This window comes from Mesoplodon mirus (genome assembly GCF_964341445.2).
Source record: "Mesoplodon mirus genome assembly, chromosome: 5".
Classification (NCBI taxonomy): domain Eukaryota; kingdom Metazoa; phylum Chordata; class Mammalia; order Artiodactyla; family Ziphiidae; genus Mesoplodon; species Mesoplodon mirus.
In genome coordinates, this window is record NC_138980.1 from 120,512,485 (window position 1) to 120,533,762 (window position 21,278).

The window sequence follows — 21,278 nt, forward strand, 5'->3', positions numbered from 1 at the left end:
CCTGGGATTGGGGTGTGGACATCTTTGAGGAGCCATTAGTCTGCCTACCACAACTCCCGACTCAGTAAGACAAGGATATTAATGGCTCCACTCTCCCTTTAACCCCCTCACCTCAAACCTCCCATCCTCTGACTTCTCTCATCTACACTTAGACATCACCAAACTTTCTGTCATTTACATATTGTTCTGTACCCATAATTAAACCATTTGTAGTACGTTCATGGATTCATTATTCTAAAATCTGAAATATCAGTACCTTACTTTATTGTACTGTATAACTCTAGGCTCAAAGTAATTTCCCCTAAGAATTTTGAAGGTATTTCTCCACTGTGTTACTAACATCCAGTGTTGCAAATGAGATGTCTGGTGCTAACCTGATTTTATCTGGGGGAGTAGGGGTAGGGAGAATGCTGTTCCAAAGTATTTTATCCACAGGAGTTTGGGTGGGAGTGTTGATGGGAGTAATTTACTGCTATTTAGGAATTTCTATTAATTTTCTTGCTTTTTCCTGGAGTTTCACCCTGGCCCTCTCTTGTCTCTAAAGGGCCTCTCCAGGGTTCTTTTTGTCAAACTAGTGCCCGCCCTGGGAGCATCTCCCTGGCTTGTGGCTTGTACTGTACGTAGCAGCTTCCCCACCCAGCCTCAGGCACCACCATTTTCCTCTTCCAGCTTTCTATCTTTCAGAAACGGTCCATATCTCTCATCCACTCTTATTTGCTTTAATGTGGGGAACTCATTCCTTTTATTCCTTTACTCTCATTTTAAAGGAATAAATGTAAGATACCTATCTTACACCACTAAGATAACTCAAAATTGATTAAAGATATAAATATAAGACTTGGGACTTCCCTGGTGGTCCGGTAGGTAAGACTCTGTGCTCCCAGTGCAGGGGGCCTGGGTTTGATCCCTGGTCGGGGAACTAGATCCCGCATACATGCCGTAACTAAGAGTCCACACACCACAACTAAGAAGCCCACGTGCCACAACTAAGAAGTCTGCATGCCGCAACTAAAGATCCTGCATACTTCAACGAAGATCCCACGTGCCGCAACTAAGACCCAGTGCAGCCAAAATAAATAAATAAATTTTTTTTTTAAATAGTTGAATTCTGAATTATAAATAAATAAATAAATAAAAGACCTGAAATCATAAAACTCTTAGAAGAAAACATAGGGAAAAAACTCCTTGACTTTGGTCTTGGCAATGATTTCTTGGATATGACACTTAAAGCACAAACAACAAAGGCAAACAAACAAACGAACAGACAAAAAACAAATGGGCCTATATTAAACTAAAAAGCTCTGCACAGCAAAATAAACTACCAACAAAATCAAAAGGCAACCTATGGACTGGAAGAAAATATTTGCAAAACATACATCTGATAAGAGATTAGTATCCGAAATATACAAGGAATTCAAACTCAATAGTAAAAAATTAAATAATTTGATTAAAAAATGGGCAATGGACCAGAATACATATGTTTCCAAAGAAGATATTTGAACGGCTAACAGGTACATGAAAAGCTCAACATCACTAAGTATCAGGGAAATGCAAATCAAAACCACAGTGAGATATCTTGTCACACTTGTTAGAATGGCTGTTATGAAAAGGACAAGAGAACAAGTGCTGGCAAGGACGTGGAGAAAAGGGAACCCTTCTACACTGTTAGTGAGAATGTAAATTGGTACAGTCACTGTGGAAAACGTTATGGATGTTCCTAAAAAGAATTAAAAATAGATCTACCATATGATTCAGCAATTCTGTTTCTGAGTATATATCTGAAGGAAGTGAAATCACTATCTGGAAGAGATACCAGCACCCTCATATTCATCACAGCATTATTTATAATAGTCTAGACGTGGAAAAAACCAGAATGTCTACCAATGGATGAATGGATAAAGAAGCTGTGAGATATATAATAGAATATTATTCAGCCATAAAAAGGGAAATCCTGCCATTTGTGACAACATGGATGGAACTTGACGGTGTTATGCTATGTGAAATAAATCTGACAGAAGACAAATTCTGTATGCTCTCACTTGTATATGGAACCTAATAAAACTGAATTTACAGAAAAAACAAATGTAGATATTGTGAAAGAGGGGAGATAAATTCTGTCACTAAATCTGCCACTTTGAACCCCAAACCTCTTCCCTTTTGTTTTAAAATTATTTCACCAGGGCCTCCCTGGTGGCGCAGTGGTTGAGAGTCCGCCTGCCGATGCAGGGGATACGGGTTCGTGCCCCGGTCTGGGAGGATCCCATATGCCGCGGAGCGGCTGGGCCCGTGAGCCATGGCCGCTGGGCCTGCGCATCCGGAGCCTGTGCTCCGCAACGGGAGAGGCCACAACAGTGAGAGGCCCGCATACCGCAAAAAGAAAAAAAAAAAAAAAAAAAAATTATTTCACCAGAACAAAGATATAAGACAAGCCTCACTGTATGAGCTGTCCTCATCCTGAGGTGCCCTGTGACCCCTTGTCCTGATTTGGACATAAGAGCGGAAATAAGGCACTATGTTTAAGTTTGGAAATCAATGGGACATGATGGGTTTCCCTTACCCCTGCCTCCCATCACATAAGAGCTGGTAGTTCTTGGCTCAGGCACTTCCCTGAAACCCAGGGGCCCCAGTATCAACTATGGTAAAAGAGATGCCCAGGAGTTTACCTTAACATTTTGATTCCATCTAAACTAACAGCTGTTCAAAGGCCTGTTTGCCCCCGAGCACTCCCTGTGTAACTGACCCCCAAAGTTAGAGAACTCTGATTAGGTTATCAATGAAAAAATGTTGCCCGCCATATCAGTAAACAAAGGATATTGCAGCCATCAAAGCCATTACATTACAGCCATCAAGCCATGACATTACAGGGCCCCAAGAGTGAGCCCTGAGGGAACTCAGGATAGAAACAGGATGCCTGCCATCTAGCAGTCAACTGCTGCAGTCACTCTGGACGGTGCACGCTGAGGAGGCTCAGGATGAGAAAGCACAGGATACTGGCACAGGATACTCAGATAGCTGAGGTGTATACCAAAGGAATGATTTCGGTGAGCCCAGACTCTTGCATCTTCCCATACATAGAAAAGCGCTAAATGCCTTAACTTGAGATGGCTGGTTTTCTTTAACTAACAGTAATCTTCTGATGTTGTGACTACCTGGTCTTTCTTGCAAAAACGCCTATATATCCTGGCTCCTCCCTTACCTCTTCTGAGTAGTCCCTTAAAGCTATCTGAGAGGCTGTGTCCCGGGCTTAAGTCCTCAGTTTGGTCTGCCAAATAAGACATCATTTTCAATTTTGAGGTTGTGCATTTTTTTCAGGTGACAGGGTTAAAATATTGTCACCTCTTGGAGATTCCCATGGAGCAGGGCTTGAGGAAAGATGGTGACAACATCACCTATGGACCAGGGTCCAGGCTGATCGCCACCGTGCATATGGTTGCAATGGACATATAGGTAGGGTCAGCATCTGGCATTCTTAAAGACATAAAAGCCAAAAGGCTTTACATCTACTGGTATTTTTTTCTCCCAGTCACTGAACCTCACACCTATTCTTAGGGTAGAAGCTAAAACATTCTACTCTGTCTCCTACTTTTCCAAAAGTCTCTGTGTTCCAGAGGAATTTAAAAATAACAGCAGCAGGAAACCTAGTACTTCTAAAAGGGAATATCTCCCCAAGTTATCTCATGATAAAGGTATGAAGTCATCACTATGAACCTTTCCGGGGCTAGAAGGTAAATCTGGAGACAGACTACGTACAGCACAGGGCTTTCACAAATTGGTTTCTAAGGTTTTCTTGGGGGATATTTTAGTTGAGACTTTTCTCTGCTAAATGGACAGTCTTCTGCTTTCCTCCTTCCCTTGTCTCTACCTCTCCAGCTTCAAGTCTACAATGTGGCCTTAACTCTGCATTTCTACTAATTGTCCCTATGTCCCAGCAAAATAAATAAATAAATAAAAATTGGTGCTTGTTCCCTGCCTCAGTTTACTGTGCCACACCCCCCCCATTTGGATTTCATACTTTGAGGGGTGGGTCAGAAATGAATGTGCCTAAGGTTCCATTTGCTTCTTCAAAAAATGTAGTCCGATTATGGAATAGAAGCCCACTGCTTTTATATAAAGCAAAGGAATAGGAGTGTTTAATCTTGCTTTCAACCTGTTAGAATCAGCATAGGAGAAAACACAGAAAAATATTGAAAATTGTTGATTGATGATGTCAGTTCAATAAATGCATTCTTTTTTTTTTTTTTTTTTTTTTTTGCGGTACGCGGGCCTCTCACTGTTGTGGCCTCTCCCATTGCGGAGCACAGGCTCCGGACGCGCAGGCTTAGCGGCCATAGCTCACGGGCCTAGCTGCTCCGCGGCATGTGGGATTTTCCCGGACCGGGGCACGAACCCGTGTCCCCTGCATCGGCAGGCGGATTCTCAACCACTGCGCCACCAGGGAAGCCCAATAAATGCATTCTTTATTTCCCCCTTAAAGCAGCTGTTTTTTAAAACTTTTCATTTGGGCTTCAGAGTTATTGACTTTCTTCACTGGGTGTATTTCCCTTCCTTTCGCATTAAAGAGGGAAACAAAAATGAAATGTTCTTTGAAGTTTTTCTTACAATTTTTCTCAGCCATTTAAAATTCCCCTACTGTTGAATCTAAAATGCTCTTCTGTAACTGAAATCCTATTATGAATAAAGAAGCTGGATTGTCTTTCTGTGGAACCTCAGGAAGCTTCTTTTGCTTTTCCAGTCTTCACAGAACAATGTAAACACCTTTCAAGTGAAACCCTCAATGAAAGCCTTTTATTGATTTTCATGAAACTATATGGTTTCACAGGCATTTAACTGGCCGTGATTCTTTTAAAACCAATCACCTCCAAGGATCGCTTACTTCAAAGGATGCATCTTATGAAGCAAATTTAAAACAAACCAGCAGGAGTAGTCCCTTTAAATACACATTAAAAAGATAAGACAACACAAAGTGCTCTTATTTGAAGAAATGGGCTCACCTCTTGTTCTTCTGCTCAGGAAATTAATTAGAATGGATTAACCAGGAAAACTGAAAAGGACGCCTGCTCTCTTTTTTGTCCCCCTCCCAGCACCCCAAACCCCAACCTCCAACCTCAAGCTTTTCTGAATGTGTTTACTTGAAATCAGGAAGTGGAAAGTTTTCTGGATTGAGTTTTAAAACCAAAGAAGTCAAAATAATTTTCCTTGGTATGCAGAAGAACAGAAATGAGTTGTTTTCAGAAATGTTCATTAAAGTTCATAATACGATTGAATAGTGATTGTAATAATTATTTGCCTGATCTACCCAAATATTTATCTCTAAGAGAAGAAATTGGAACCTTTCAAAAATCTACTCAAAGACAACTATATAGTTTAATTAAGTTAGAGACGCAAAGCCTCTCTAAACATTCCTACTGAGGTTTCTTAGACAGAGGTAACTTAAAATCTGAGTGTAAATGATACATCTCAGAGATGGGGGTGTGTGGGAAATATATACATATTATATATGAAGAATATACATATATATTCTTTCCACTGATATGAAGACTAGGCCCTTAGTCCAAGAGGACTTTAAAAACATTAATTTGTTCCCAGAAGGGTTGAGCAATGCTGAAAAACCTGTTGAACAACGCTCTACCCTCTTCATTAACTTGGAATTTGGGTTCCCTGGGGTGTTATATAGGAGTATATTCCTTTGTATTATTTACACTCCAAGGACTTTCCAAGCAAATTAATAATGTGAAATGGATTAAAGGGAGAATCTTTAAAATACGGAGATAAAACTTTTAAAGCACCCATTTGAGTGCTGAAGAATCATTAGTTTTCTCTAAGTACAAAATAACTGAGGATGATTACAAAAGATTTCTCTGGTTTCCCAAAGCATTTACCCTAAAAATCTTGACCAGGCAACACATTGTTAGCTTATTTGTTGTCATTAGCTGAATTTGGAAAAATAAAAGCACACTTCTTTAAAAATTCCTCTAAACGGGAATTAGTGGAGTAATATTCAATTTTCTTTCTGTGTTTGGATAAAGAGATAAAAAGAAAATGATTTTAAGCAGGAATTAAAGCAAATAGGAGGCTTAGGAACAAGAGCTGGGGGCCCCAGTGACCTCAGAAGCTGCAGCTTCGGTGGCCTAGAGGGACAGAAGCCAGGCCAGAGAGAGTTCAGGAGAGTGGAGCACCAAACTTTGTTTTCTAGAAGTTTTAAGACGAAGAAAAGAGGAAAGGGTGGTCCCTGAGTTGAAATGAGGTTTTCGTTTGTTGTTTAATTTAGGAGAAATCTGACCATGTTTGGAGCTTGAGAATGATTCAATAGAAAGCAAAGGCTTAAAATGCTTGGAAGAGAGAAAGTCAAGGAGACAGGAGGTAATGGAATCAAAGGTAGGACGAGGGTACAGCAGAATGATTAGAATTAAAAATAAAGATGAGGGCCTCCCTGGTGGCGCAGTGGTTGAGAGTCCGCCTGCCGATGCAGGGGATACGGGTTCGTGCACCGGTCTGGGAGGATCCCATATGCCGCGGAGCGGCTGGGCCCGTGAGCCATGGCCGCTGAGCCTGTGCGTCCGGAGCCTGTGCTCCGCAACGGGAGAGGCCACAACAGTGAGAGGCCCGCGTACAGCAAAAAAAAAAAAAAAAAAAAAAAAAAAAATAAAGATGAATAAATTTTATTTTAAGTTAATCAGGTCAAGGAAAGTCAATATAAGGTTAAAAGAAGGGGTTTGGAGTCCCAAAGTGCTGATGTATTCACCAAAGCAAGGGAGAAAATCAAGAAAGAGGACTCCAGGAAGCCAGATATCCAGGAAGAGAGTAGCTAGGGGAATGCCAGGATGGCAGCCATCAGTAGCAGCCTGGAGGGATCCAGATTGCAGTAGCTTGGAGATGTCTATGAGAAAGAAAGGACTCTTGGGGAAAATGGAATTGATAGATTATCTGACATGGTTTCTTATCTGGGAGAAAAGAATTATGACAGATCAGATGGACAAATGGAGAAAAATCAAGATTAGGTAGAAAGAAAACCATGCGAGTCAAACACAACTCCAGACACTTAATACATGCTGGGTGCTATTTAAGTGCTTTAAGCTGTATACTTTTATTAATCCTCCGCATTTAAAGAGGAAGAAACTGAAGTACAGAGAGAAGTCACTTGCTTAAAATCACAGACCTAATAAGCGACAAAAGCAAAGGTCTGATCGCAGGGTCTGGCTCCAGACTCTCTAACCCTAACCACTAAATATACTGCCTCTCCAGGAAAGGGAGATGGGAATGAAAAATAAAAAGAGACAAGAAAGAAATGCTATTATTATACACTATGTGGCTATGCAATGAATAATTTTTACTAGCTGAGTTACATATTAATTTATGAAATTAATTACACATTATTTTATGAAAAGTGATATAATTAGATTGGCAAGATAGCAGATAGAAGTGCTCAGTGGGTTAAGATTTCAGCCCACATGGAACATAAAAGATAATACACAATAAATATAGTCAACAGATCAGGAAATAACAGCATAAAAATATTATTTAAAAATATGGAGTTGGGACTTCCCTGGCAGTCCAGTGGTTAAGACTCCATGCTTCCACTGCAGGGGGCATGGGTTTGATCCCTGGTTGGGGAACTAAGATCCCTCATGCCGTGTGGCATGAAAAATAATAATAATAAAATAATAAATGTTAAAAAAATATGGAGGTAATAAGGAAAAACTGCTAAAGTAATTGAAAGTGGTTGCCTCTGGGGAAGGGACTGAAAGAAAGGATGTGGAGAAGGGAGATGCTACTTCTTATTTTATGTTTTGTAATATTTGTGACATTTAAAATACATTGTACATATATTAATTTAATAGAAATAAAGGAGAATGCAATTACCATAAGGAGTTGGGTGGGGGCACTATAGCACGCCGATCATTTTTTGCCTGGGTCCCAAATTTATAGCTATTTGTTTCTAAATGAATACTTCGTTGTTTACTTGTAACTGAAATTAATTAAGCTTTCACTACTAGACTGAGATCCCTAGAGCTTTATAAGTGAAGATTGGAGAAATTTCTTCTTTTATATTTAAATACCAATAACACATCACTAGGTTTTTTTTTTAAAGTTGAGAAAATTTTAGGGAATTAGAATAATTAATTTTATTGGCTTTTAAGCCATTTCTTGAACTGGAGATTAAATTTGTAATGAAGTTTTCTAAATTCAAAATTAGAAAAAAGCAAATGTATGACTTTTTTTCTTTAATAACATATATATATAACTATTGTTTTCAGTTCAGTGAGTGGTGTCTTTAAGCTCAACAGTGGCTTCTCCTTCCTAAAAAGGAAAAACCAAAAAAAATCTTTAAATTCAGGAGGGGAAAAAAGCAAATTATAAGCTGGTTATTTATAATATGTCATAAATATATGTGTATAATTAAATTGTATAAAAGGAGCTAATTTAGTTAATTTAAGAACATTTTTGTGGGGGGAATATTTCACACGGTCTGCCAAGAGCTACAGTCCATTGAAACAGGTCTATTACTGCTTGTTCCTGAAAAATCCACATCAAAAGGGATGGACTGTAAAATTACCTTTCTGTTAGGAACAGCGTACAACTGTCTTTCTTGAAAAGGCCTGCAGAGTACTTAAAATAAAATTAAGGTGCCACTGTTTTATGTTATGTCTACTGACATTACCTCTGTTCGTTTTAACTGACCACAGATGCAAAGGATGCTATGGACCAGACCTTAAATAGTAAGTACGAAGCCCTCAGAGCCAGGAAAGAAGTAAACCTTCAGACCTAGCATAAAGAAAAAAATGTTGCCAGCTATTCCATTTCTACAGGGATCAAGCCATTAGCCACTGTCACCCACCAACAATGCACCCTGAGGGGACTTCAGGATGGAGAAAAAAAGGAAGCATTCTGCATTTTGCCCCTAGATAGTTAAGATGCATATCTAAGGAAAAAACATCCTGGCCCCTATATAGTTAAGAAGCACATCTATGGAAAAATTTCAAGAACCCCAGATTCTTGTATCTTCCCATTCATAGAAAAGTATTAAAATAATGAACTTGAGATGTCTGTTCTTTGTGATTAGCAGTAATATTTTTATGTTTGACTACATTTTTTTTTTTTTTCCAGCAAAAACTTCACATATATCCTGGCTCTTCCTTTATCTCTTTGGAGCAATTCCCCAATTTGGAGTTATCTGAGAGGCTGTCTCCTGGGCTATGGTCCACAGTAAGTTCTCTGAATACAACTCAAATCACTTTACATTGTACGTTTTTCTTTTGGTCAACGATAGTCATATTCTTTTGAGATTTTCCAGCAGGGAGGAGGAATCAGCCTGCATAGATTATTTGTTATTGTCTTTTTAACTCGTTTGTTAATACCAGTCAGGACTACTATTTAGTCAGTGCTTATGAAGGCCAGGCCCTGTACCACATGGTCTGTAGGGGTGAGTTTAATGCACTATTGGTCCCCATTTTGCAGATGATGAAACTGAGGCTCAGAGGTCACCCAGCGAGTTCTTGGTGGAGTTAAAATTTACAACTTTATGGCTCCAGAAGCTCAGGCTTCTACTATGCTTTTTGGGTACCTTGGGCACAGTCTACAAATCCTCCAGTTATTAAGTCATATTCTCTCTTTGCCAGGCTGATGTTAATATTGTCACAGAATCCTCCCACGTTGGCATCCATTTGGAAGAAAAGAGTTCAGGATTCAGGAGGCCTGGATCCTACTACCAGCTCTGCCTGTAACCCAGTGGTGCCTGATGAGGGATCTCATCTTCCTGAGCTCCTCCTAAAAGGTGAGGAGACCTTGTAGTCCCAGCAGGCTCCAACGTAGGTAGATTTCACATCTTCCCCCTCCCCAGAAGCTGCCTGGCTCTTCCCAGGGGAGCGGAATCTCCCGGCATGCAAGTAATCTCCCAGGGCAAGAAATGGGGTCAGAGTGACCACGCCAGCCGACAGTGAACCTAAGTAGACAGTCTTGGTGAGATCCTTGGCTTCTGATGAATCATAGGCTGCCACCAAGCAGGTGGCTGCACTGGTCTGATACTGCTTATGCTTTTTTTTTTTTTTTTTTTTTTTTTTTTGCGGTACGCGGGCCTCTCACTGTTGTGGCCTCTCCCGTTGCAGAGCACAGCCTCCGGACGTGCAGGCTCAGCAGCCATGGCTCACAGGCCCAGCCGCTCTGCGGCATGTGGGATCTTCCCGGACCGGGGCACGAACCCGTGTCCCCTGCATCGGCAGGCGGACTCTCAACCACTGTGCCACCAGGGAAGCCCTTTTTTTTTTCTTTTTAATACTATTATTTTAAAATTTTTAGTTAGAGCCAACTCTCATTACTTTCCATGGTTCTGAATAGGGCCTGCTCCATTATTTCTCTTCCTCTAAATGCTGGCAGCTGAGATTCTAGGAGCTTCTGTTACTCACCCAGGCCCTTGGACCCTTTAATCAATAGAAGTTGGTAAGAGGTCAGAGGAGAATTTCAGGCAAGGCTTTATTGGGGCTGGAGCTGCAGCATCAGGGAGCAAAAACAAGAAACAGGTAGCCCTGGGCTTCCCTGGTGGCGCAGTGGTTGAGAGTCCGCCTGCCGATGCAGGGGACACGGGTTCGTGCCCCGGTCCGGGAAGATCCCACATGCCGCAGAGCGGCTGGGCCCGTGAGCCATGGCCGCTGAGCCTGCAAGTCCAGAGCCTGTGCTCCGCAACGGGAGAGGACACAGCAGTGAGAGGCCCGCGTACCACAAAAAAAAGAAAAAAAGAAACAGGTACCCTTGCCAGATCTCGGAGTGAAGCTGCTTGGGTCCTTAAATGGGGTAACAACAGGAATGGATGGGTGGGTTTGGCAGGAGGCATACATTACGTGGTCTGTCCACCCCTTTGGTGGTGCAGTGGACAGGATCATGCACAGTACCATGCTTTAGCTCCTGACACCTCAACAACTTGTAGTTTGTTTCTGATCTCTTTTTTTTTTTCGGTACGTGGGCCTCTCACTGTTGTGGCCTCTCCCGTTGCGGAGCACAGGCTCCAGACGTGCACGCTCAGCGACCATGGCTCACGGGCCCAGCCGCTCCGCGGCACGTGGGATCTTCCCGTACCGGGGCACGAACCTGCGTCCCCTGCATCGGCAGGCAGACTCTCATCCACTGCGCCACCAGGGAAGCCCTGTTTCTGGTCTTTTTGTATCCTATTGCTCAGCTTTGCCTCAACTGTGCATGTGCGCAGTTATTTTTAGTCACTTATAATTTTTTGTATCCTATTGCTCAAGGAGACGTTTGTCCAGGTGCAAGCACTCTTGTAGAGGATCCCAGTTCCCAGCCTGCGTCAATTCTAGGAGATCTTGTGCTGCTCCTAATCCAAGGATTGGTTTCCAGGCGACTTTCCTCTTAGTCTCCACCTCCTAAACTGCCCTCAAAGACACTACTTTGCCAAAGGCTTAAGGTCAAGCTTTGTATCATGCCCGAGGGGATCAGACACGTGGATTCCAGTCCCAGTATTGCTTCTTCAGCTTTGCTGTTAAGCTTAGGGCAAGTTATTTAACCTGTGTGGGCTTCAGTTGCCTCGTTTCTAAAATATATACAGTAATGCTTATTTTAAGGAGTAAAAAGGCCTTGGCGCAAAGTTTGTAGTAACAGAAATTCCTCGTCTTGGGGAAGTGGCCGCGAGGAGAGAAGATTTGGGTAGGGAGATAAACTAGGGGCACCCTCTCTGCCTTCTGCATGTAACAAACATAGGGAACCCTTTTTTAGTGGAGTTGGGCGAGAGGAAGTAGGGATGCAAACCAAGTCCCTGGGCCGGGATGCGCTCTTACGCGGGTGGTGGAGGAGAGATTAGAAAATAGATCAATATCCAGGGAAGCACAGAAAGGGTTCTCCCAGGATCCCCCAGGTGCCATGGTAACGTCAGGGCAGAACAGCCAAGCCCAGGGATTCGAAGCTTGGGCCGAGGGAACTTTCCCAAAAGTTGAGAAATTTTCTTGGCAGATGGGGCGATAAAGGGATTTCTGGAACAGGGATCCCGTGGATAACCCGGTTTGGCGCGAGGCGCAGCACAGACCAGCACCCGGCCACCCCTATTGCGCCTGTGCAGTGCAGGACACTCAGAATCGCTCACTAAAGGCTCCAAGATTTATTGGAGTCAGCAATCAGCTCTTCCACCAGAGCCGGGGACTAGGGGCGCCGCGCTCTCCTGGGTCGGGGACCGACCGCCGCCAGGCCGGCGTAGGAGCCGGGTAATACCTGGCCGGCGCGTTGGAGGACAGCCTTCGCAGTCCGGCGCTGCACCGGGAAGTGATGACCACCGCCCACCGCCTGACGCCAGCGGAAGCGCGAGCCCGGAGCTGGCAGGCTCGGAGGCGGTGCGCCCGGGAAGGGGCGGGCACGGGGCGGGGCTGCGGGCGGCCGCCGCGGCTGGAGCGAGCGAGTGGGGCGGGGCCTGTGGTGGCGGGGCGGGGTTTGGCTGCGGTTGTTTTTACCAAGGCCTCAGTGCATCGCGTTCAGCTGGGGCTACGCCGCGTGGAGGCGTGAGCGGGTTCGCAGAGGGACGCTCGAGGCCGAAGGGAGCCAGGAGGGCCAGAGGGAAGCTGGGATCCGGCAAGCGCGCTGGTGGTGGTCGGTCGCCACGATGTCAGCGCAGTGCTGTGCGGGCCAGGTGAGCGGGGAGAGACAGGTCGGGAGACCGGGCCAGGAGCCGAGGCAGCGCGGGCTTCTCTGGGTGCACGTCCCAGCTCCGCCGCCGAAAGTGGGGTGGGTGACCCTGCGCCGCCTGGGTGAGTGCTCCGGGCCGGAGCGCGGCGCTCGGCCTTCGGGGAAAACCGTGTGCTGCGGCGGGCGGGCCAGAGGGACACGGGGAAGCCCTAGAGGCTACCCCGAGGTCTTCCCGTTCGGCCTTAGGAACTTCGCTTAGGGCGGGGCGAGCAGGGTTCGGGCGGAGGATCCCGACTGTTTCAGGAGCGTGTCGCCTCCTCCCCAGGACACAAGTGTGTGGTGCTCAGCTCCGTAGGCCACCTGGCTCTGCCAACCCGATGAACCCAGGAGAAGACGTGGGTTTGGGCAGCCACTCCTTTTCCATGCCCTGAACGAAACTCGGGTCGTATGGCCCAGACGAGTTGCACTTGACATCTCGCCAGGCTCTGGAGCACTGGCTGTTTTTCTTCGAGAAAGTCTGGAAGACTGCTTTCCAAACCGTGGTGCTCAGGTCTGGGCGCCGGGAAGACTCAGCCCTGCTTCCCGAGTCTCCCGACCCAACCCTGTCTGGACCCAAACGCGGCTGACTGGTAGAGCGCGAGGCTTCCCATCCCGTTTCAGCTGAACTTGCCCGAGCCTGTTTTGTAACTCTCGCCTGTTTAACTCATGAGATCTTAAAACACCTGTGTCCGCTTGGGATGGGTGTCTTCTACCGGTTAGTAGTGCATCAGGGCAGAATTAGTAGTAGTTTTAAACCTTTAATGTTGATTTCACTCCTTCCTGCAGAGTTAGAAAAAAAAAAAGTAGGTAAAGCCTTGCGCACTTCGCGCTCCCTTCTTCCTAGCCGTGTTGATTATCGGCATTTCTGTACAGTTTTTAATGGTGCGTTTTCTCAAATGAGTCTAACTCCGGAGGGCATACCGGGCTGTTTTTGCTTCTTAATACATTCAGCCTTGCGACAATCAGAGGCCAGCCCGTAACTGATGCAGGGGTTAAGCTGTGGGTTTCTCTAACCCGCTGATTACACTGGTAGATAATCCGTCCTCTTTCCAGTGGCCGTGTGAAGTTATCACTTGGTTTTTGAGGTCTAATACTGTACTTGGCATGCATTCAAGCTGGCCTTTACAGAGATGAGGAAATTGAGGTTTTTAACTTGAGGTGGAATGCCTTGCCCTGAGTCAGGCAAGGCAACAGGAGGACATTTAACACCTTCTCAGGGCTTTGGAGACCAAAGTGGACGGGAAAAGGCTGTTTTCAGGATATTCCAAATCTCAAGAAAGCTTTGCAAATCGTTCATTGTTGTTATTTTGAGATAATTCTAATTTGATGTGACACTTCATTATATAGTGATTACGTTACAGATATTTCGGGGCACCTGTTCTCCAGTCCCTTGAGAGCCCCTTGAGGTTTTCTGTGGCTCCCAGCAGGTGATTTAGGGTTCTGAAAATTATTGTCAGTACTCAAGTGGGTCTTGTAAAAGAATTATTGGTATGGTTGATATTTGGCAGGGTTTCATGACTTGTTTCTTTTTGTTTGTTTTAAAGTGAGAACTTTTAAAAATTATTTATTTTTTGGCTGTGTCGGGTCTTCGTTGCTGCACGCGGGCTTTCTCTGGTTGTGCGGGCGAGGCCTACTCTTCATTGAGGTGCGCGGGCTTCTCATTGCAGTGGCTTCTCTTGTTGTGAAGTGCAGGCTTCAGTAGTTGCAGCATGCGGGCTCAGTAGTTGTGGCGCATGGGCTTAGTTGCTCCGCGGCATGTGGGATCTTCCTGGACCAGGGCTCGAACTCACGTCCCCTGCATTGGCAGGTGGATTCTTAACCACTGCGCCACCAGGGAAGTCCTCGTGACTTGTTTCTGAAATCCCCCTCTCAGGACTTTGGAAAGAACCAAATCCTGGCCGTTCATCACAGGAAAATTAACTTCTGCTTTGTAGGGACTGCTTGAGGCTTCACTGTGGTGGCTTTCAACACAGGGAAGGGGTGATGACACTATAATTTCGTATGAATGGAGCTGTTAAGTTTGCATTAAAAAAATGCAGCACTGTCAGAAGATATCTAAGTCTGTGAATCCTTTGAAAAAATTTTTTGAGCACCTGTGCATTGTTTTTACCTACATCACTTATGACATCAGTGTACGGGTTTCTTGTTTTGTTTTGTTTTTACCCCCGCACCAGCCAGTTCCCCAGCTCCCTGGATAGTAACTGGCTGTACAACAATTCAATTCTGACACTACCTGGAGTTAGTATCCCACAGGTTAGGGGTCCGCCCTCCTCCCCCTCCCCTCCTCTCCCCCGCACACTCCAGCTGCCAATCCCAAGTCTTCTGGGCCTCCCACACCTGTGTGGAAGACCGAATAAATATTTCTGTTCATATCACAACATCACAGCACCTCCTGTGTGCCAAGAGCTGGAGATACGGCAGTGAGCCAGGCAAGCGTCATCTCTGCCCTCGGTGACTGGGGTGGGGCGGCATTTCATAAGCATGGAAGCAGCGAAACAGCAAGTGCTGGTACTGCCACAGGTCCTGGTGGCAGAGTGGCTTTGGGTAGGGTTGCTGGGGAAGTCTGTCTGAGAAGATGCCCTGGGAATTGAGACTGATAGAGGAGGAGAGGCACCCACATCAGGGCCTGGGTAGGGAGTCTTCCAGGGTGTTGGAGGAACAGAAGTGGTCACCTTGGGTGCTGTGAAGACTTGACTGTCAGGGACTGGCATGGAGGGAGAGCAGTCAGAGCTGGCCACCCAGTGAATACTTTTAAGCTGCCTCCTCCTGCGTGTGAGCAGTGGTCTGGGCTTCCGCAGTGAGCCCGAATTCTTCTTGACGGAGCTTGAATCCTGGCAACCTGCTGCTGCCCTAGGCCAAGGAGGGGAGAGTGTGGTACCTTAATTTAGGGCGTCGTGGTGCTTACAGTGGGGCGTCATTGGCTTCTGGGCATATTGTAGATGTAGAGCTGGACTTTTACATGGGTTAGAAGTGGGGTGTGGGGATGAGAGAGATTCGGTTTATGACCCGAGCAACTGGATAGGTGATAGTGCCTCACTGAGGTGAGGTAGGAGGCTTGAAGGGAGGAAGACATTTGGCAAGGAAAACCCATAGTTTTCTTCTAGCTCTGTCACAGTTGAGATGCCTATTATAAATTAAATGGAGATGGCCAGTCATCGGTTCGATTTTTAAGTTGGGAGAAGTTTGAGGTTGGAAATAGAAATTTGGGGGACTTTAACTGATACTGTCAAAAACAATGTGTAACCCAGAAAAGAGCCTGGGCTTTGGACTCAAGTCTGGATTTGAATTGGGAAATCTGGACACAGAGGGGTGGTGTGACTGCACGTCACTTACCCTCAATTAACCTCAGTTTTCCTCCGTGGTTGAATGGGTGTGATAATACCTCCTAGGGTTATTATGAGTATTACATGAGATAATGTCTCTAGTACAGGGTTTGGCACAGAGTAAGGAACCCCCAAAATCTTAGTGACCATTATCCACCTCTACCTGGACAGTCTCCGGGTCATTTTATCTTTGCCTTGACCCTGATAGACTTTGCTTAGGCTGTTGGCTGATCGATGCTAATGGAAGCAGAGGTCACAGGACAGTGGACATCTTCTGGGTACCCAGCACTGTGGTAAGGCCCCTGGGCATTGGGTGATTAACAAAGTGCGTCCTTACTCTCCTGGAACTTAAGGGCTAGTTGGGGATTGGAAGTGTGGGGGAAGCTCACTACAGAAAGTGACAGGACACCCTGTCAGAGGTGAAATGAGATGTGTAATTGGAAGATCTAGACACCCCGTCAAGGCAATTTGAGAGTAAGCCTTGGCAGGGTTGACTCCAGGCAAGCATAAGCATTAATGATAATAGTAACAATAGCTGAAGCTTATTTCATGCTCACAGGTGTGCTGTTTTTACCTACGTTATATCACTCATTCTCCACAGCAGCCCTATGGGGTCGGGGACTGTTCTAATTGGCCTCCCTTTGCAGGTGAGGCAACTGAAGTGCAGAGAGATAAATTAACTTGACTGATATTTACATGGTGGTGGAGCCAGGCCTTCAACACTGGTCCAGCTGACTCGAGTTGGAGCTCCTAACTGGGAAACTGTTATTCCTTATTATTCTAAATACAGTATGAATAAATCATGAGGAACTGTTGCTGATTGTTGTTGCTTATAATGGCCCTAAGGCAGCTTTGAATGCATAGCTGTGAGGCTGTCTTGGTAGATATTGGTGGTTGCCGGGAGTTACCAGTGGGTGGGGTTTAGCTTCTTCCTCACAGTCTGGTCCACGTTATAATGACAGCAAGTCTCAGACCAAATTCTGTCACTTGTGCAGGCATTTATTGGCAGGCAGGCACAGCACAGTTACACAGCCTGATCTGTGGCTTCACGAAGTTCCAGCTCTTTGCCCTTCTTGGTGCACTGACACGCAACTTGCATGTTCCCCTGAGGCAGGTGTGACAACCTTCTAGAAGGAAGAACTTGACCAAGACTGCTGAAGCACAGGACCTCATGGATGGATCAAGCCCACGGTACCACTCTCAGGCAGAAGACTCCTTGTCCTTGTAGCCAGTTCATATAAGGATGGGAATGCCCACGCCAGGGTGTTTCCAGCCAGATTGTGTTACTTGATCCCTGAGATTTTCCCCAACGAAAGCAAATTTCTAACGTCTGTTATATTAATTGATAAAGCCACAGAATGCCACCAGGGACTGTCCACTGTCAAAGATAAATAAAGCTGGACGTTAGTTAAAGCAATGAAAACAGATTTTATTCAGTAACCACTCACTGACAGAAAGACCTGAGCTCCATCCTGATTAGCACAGATCACTGGGAGTTTTCAAGGGACGATCAGGGAATAGGGAGGAGTGAGTGGAGGCCCAAGTGGAGTTAGGAAAGTGAGACGTTCCAGAGTTTGTTTGGAGTATGGATGTTGAGGCCAGCTGGGTCTGATAGCTGGCAGGTTAGATTCTGTCCTTCCACCGGGACTAGGAGATAGACCCTATCCGTCCTGATGATTACATTTCAAAGGAATGGCATTTAAGTCCTTGAGAAAGACACTCCAGACTTGTAGGAAACGTGTCCTATCTGTCCTCCTCAAGGGCAGAGGAAGGATTCACAATTATTAGCCCTATTTAGAAATGCTCTTAAGAAAGGGAGGTTAGGGACTTCCCTAGTGGTGCAGTGGTTAAGAATCCGCCTGCCAATGCAGGGGACACGAGTTTGAGCCCTGGTCCGGGAAGATGCCACATGCCACGGAGCAACTAAGCCCGTGTGCCACAACTACTGAGCCTGCGCTCTAGAGCCCATGTGCCACAGCTACTGAGCCTGCGCTCTAAAGCCCGCGCACTACAACTACTGAGCCTGCGGTCTAGAGCCCACGAGCCACAACTACTGAAGCCCGCACTCCTAGAGTCCTTGCTCCGCAACAAGAGAAGCCACCACAATGAGAAGCCCGTGCACCGCAACGAAGAGTAGCCCCCGCTCACCGCAACTAGAGAAAGCCTGCGCACAGCAATGAAGACCCAACGCAGCCTAAAATAAATTTAAAAAAAAAAAAGGAGGTTAGTGCCTATCTTAGGTGCTGGCTAGAACAAACAGTAAATTTCTTTTTACAGCCCTGAACTTTTCCAGACAAGAACTCAAAAAGGCAAAAGGCAGCTAGGTCCTCCCAGGGATGCAGCCTCAGGCTACTAGAAGCCTGTTAAAGTTTGGTCAAGTCCTTCGTGCAGGGGTTTGGGCAGAGTTGCTGTGTATCGAGAGTTCTTGCAGTTTTCACCATGTCTCATCATTATGCTGGTTAACAAAGCCTGGTGTCATTGGAGTTAGAAGTAACTGAATCCCACGCAGGAGGCTTTTAGAGGTTGGCTTTTATTAAGTTTTAGCTGGAATGGGTCTTCCTCATCAGGGCATCTGATCACCTCTAGACTGTAGCTTAAAACACACACGCACACACACATACACACACACACACACACAAAATCCATGAAGACTTCTTTAAAAAGTAAATTACATACCACATAAAAGTACTGATTTCCCTGAGATGTCCTTCCTTCTCTATAAAACCCAAATCTCTGCTTTTAAGGCCAAGCTTAAGAAGCATTTTCCTAAGAAATGACCTTCCCTTTGCTTTAAGAGTTCTCAGAACTTGCACACAAAACTTGTCCACACCACCTAGTAGTATGTGGTCATCTGATGCACTGGAGTTGTTTCCTGGTTACTGTGTGGGTGCATTTCCTCTCTCCTAGACAGAGCATGTGCTGTGACCTAGCTGAACCCCGTGTTGTGTGCTTTTGGTTACAAAACTTTTTCCCTACAGCTCTTTGTTTATAGTGATTGGAAATGTTAGGTCCTCATTATATCACGTGTTGCTTCCACCCTTGGAAGGGATCTAGGCACAAAAATTCATTCTTTGCATGACTGATGCTTTTTTGAACAGTTTGGGGCATTTGTGAAATATGTATCACCCAGAGAGAACCATATTTTGATATTTTATAACAGTCACTCACATTTAATATATATGATTTTACCTTGTGGAGTTGGGATTATGTTGTAGGTGCTATGTTTGATTCAACTCTGCTGAATTACAGGAGTTTTTCAAGTGCACCAGCCACTCATTTGCAGCTATGTTTTCTGGGCTTATACCCAGAAAGTAGTGCAGTCCTCTGCTTTCAAACATGGCAATTTTTCCAGAGGTATTAAGTAAACGTAAATATGTGAAAGTCAGTTAACAGGCTTATGTGTTAATACGAGTGTGTGTGCGTGTTTCAGTTCCGAAAAGACTAAAAATAATGAAGAAAATCCCAGCTACACCTCCTTTAGATGCCATCGACAATAACCATTTTCAACATCATCTTTAACTTTGGTCTTTTTCTTTACAGTCACTTATGCGGATACCATCTGTCTAGATGGTGTTTTCTGTCTCTGTTTTCTTGCTCTATAAAGGTGCCCTTCTCTGTTTCAGTTGCATTAAATTTGAGTCCTGTGCTTATCACTAGTATTGGCAGTTTTATTTTTCTATTCGTTTTATAAAATGCGGGCAAGTTGCAGTAAAATGGCCACATCATTGTTCTACCATACTGACAAAGGTGGTGGTGATTCGGCTGATGTTGAACTGTTGCTGATACAGAAAGAGTGGTTTGGAGATGCCTCTGTGTAGTTAGCCAAGTTCACGTTGTTGGAAAGATGTTTGTCACTGACCTTGAACAATGAAGAGAGTGAAGGTTGCCGTTGTAGGTGGAGAGTCAGCATGAAGGTTGCTCATTCAGATTTGTTTTCTTGGGTGGCTTTAGAGCTGACCTGGGCAGGCTGGCAAATAGCTTTGGGCTGCAGCAGGTCTGAGTGAGATTGCTTTATTGGGAGGGCCCATCTGTAGGGAGTAGAGGGCAGCCTCTGACTCATCTCTCTGCTAATAAGATAAAAGTTAACACCCCCTTGCCCACTGCTTGCTTCCCACCCCCCGTTTTCTCTATGAATATCGCCTGTCAATTTCCCAGAGATATTGAATATCTTGGGAGTGAGTTAACTGTGAGACTCAGAAGTTTACTTTTCAGTTTCCCAGGTGTTTTAATGTAAGTCGTCTTTTAGAAGCCTTTAGAAAGGACAGAGCAATAACGATGGCATTGTCTACCTGTATTCCGAGCAGGAGAGCAGTATGTGGCCTGTTCACCTATGATAATTACCATTAAAAAGGAAGTCCTCATGTAACATGGTATGTCTGCGGAACTAGCCATTGGACACAATTCCATTTTACCCTTTGACTAAAGTGCTTTCTGAATCTTTAATTATAATGGTAATTATAGATAAAGATCTTGTGTTCTTTCAGTGTCCTGAGTCAAACAGCATTGTTAGTGAATTGTCATTACATACTGCCGTTGTTAGTTGAATTTGCGATTGCGATAGGATGCTGAGAGCAAGCATCCAATGGATCAGGTTACTCATCTAGACCACCTTGATTGTCCCTAACGATCAGGTTTTTCAAGTGGTCCAAAGTGAACCTTTGCAACCCTTGTTAAAATGAATTTTAAACATTTCCAGAGGGGACATCCTCTTATTTTCTAGCTTGTGTATTAATGATATTTTAGAAGATTTTAGAACATAATCTGGGAGTCAGTGTAGTGTGTGTGTAGGAAATTCAAACAATGGATTTGTTTGATTACATTAAAACATCTGTTTGAATTTTGAAGGAAATAGGACTTTACTTTTGGCTTTTCTTCTGTAGCTTGCCTTGTGAGATTAAAGTTGAGCCGATGTTTAAGGAAAGCAGCTGTTATGGAAAAACTTAGGGTGGGTTCTTATCACAGAATAAATTTTGAAACAATTTCGGTTTGAAGTAAGGTTACAAAATATAGTGATTAGACAGCATTTTCCCCCTCATGAAAACTGTCTAGTCTAAACAAAAGTAGGAAAAACACATACACACAACCGCTTAAATCTTATTTATGCAGAGATAACTAGGAGAGATGGAAAATCAGGCTAATGTTTGTTTAAATATCGTTTTTTATAAACTAGCCAATTGCTCTTTGAAACAAAGCTCATGAGGTCTTTACGGGATTTATTTTCCAGTGTTTTGTTTCTTGCATTGTATCTCAGTAATTTAATGGAGGGCTGAGTTGCCTAATGCTCTGATCCTTAGCCCAGGT

At 44.6% G+C, this 21,278-nt stretch overlaps 1 protein-coding gene across 3 annotated transcripts in view; it reads left to right on the forward strand.

Annotated features, from left to right (window-relative positions):
- The window catches only part of SERINC5 (serine incorporator 5), a 196,505-nt gene that overhangs the window by 94,435 nt on the left and 80,792 nt on the right, over positions 1-21,278 (forward strand). Inside the window, exons 2-4 of one of the 3 annotated variants that reach the window (XM_082624089.1) lie at positions 8,685-8,717; positions 9,106-9,204; positions 9,618-9,772. Coding sequence is in view for 1 of the 3 variants with exons in the window: in XM_082624088.1 (XP_082480214.1) it covers positions 12,593-12,619 (27 nt within the window). In the remaining 2 variants the exon portion in view is untranslated. Of the gene's footprint in view, positions 1-8,684; positions 8,718-9,105; positions 9,205-9,617; positions 9,773-12,338; positions 12,620-21,278 lie in introns of those variants that run through there. The other 2 variants (XM_082624090.1, XM_082624088.1) reach the window with 2 other exon arrangements.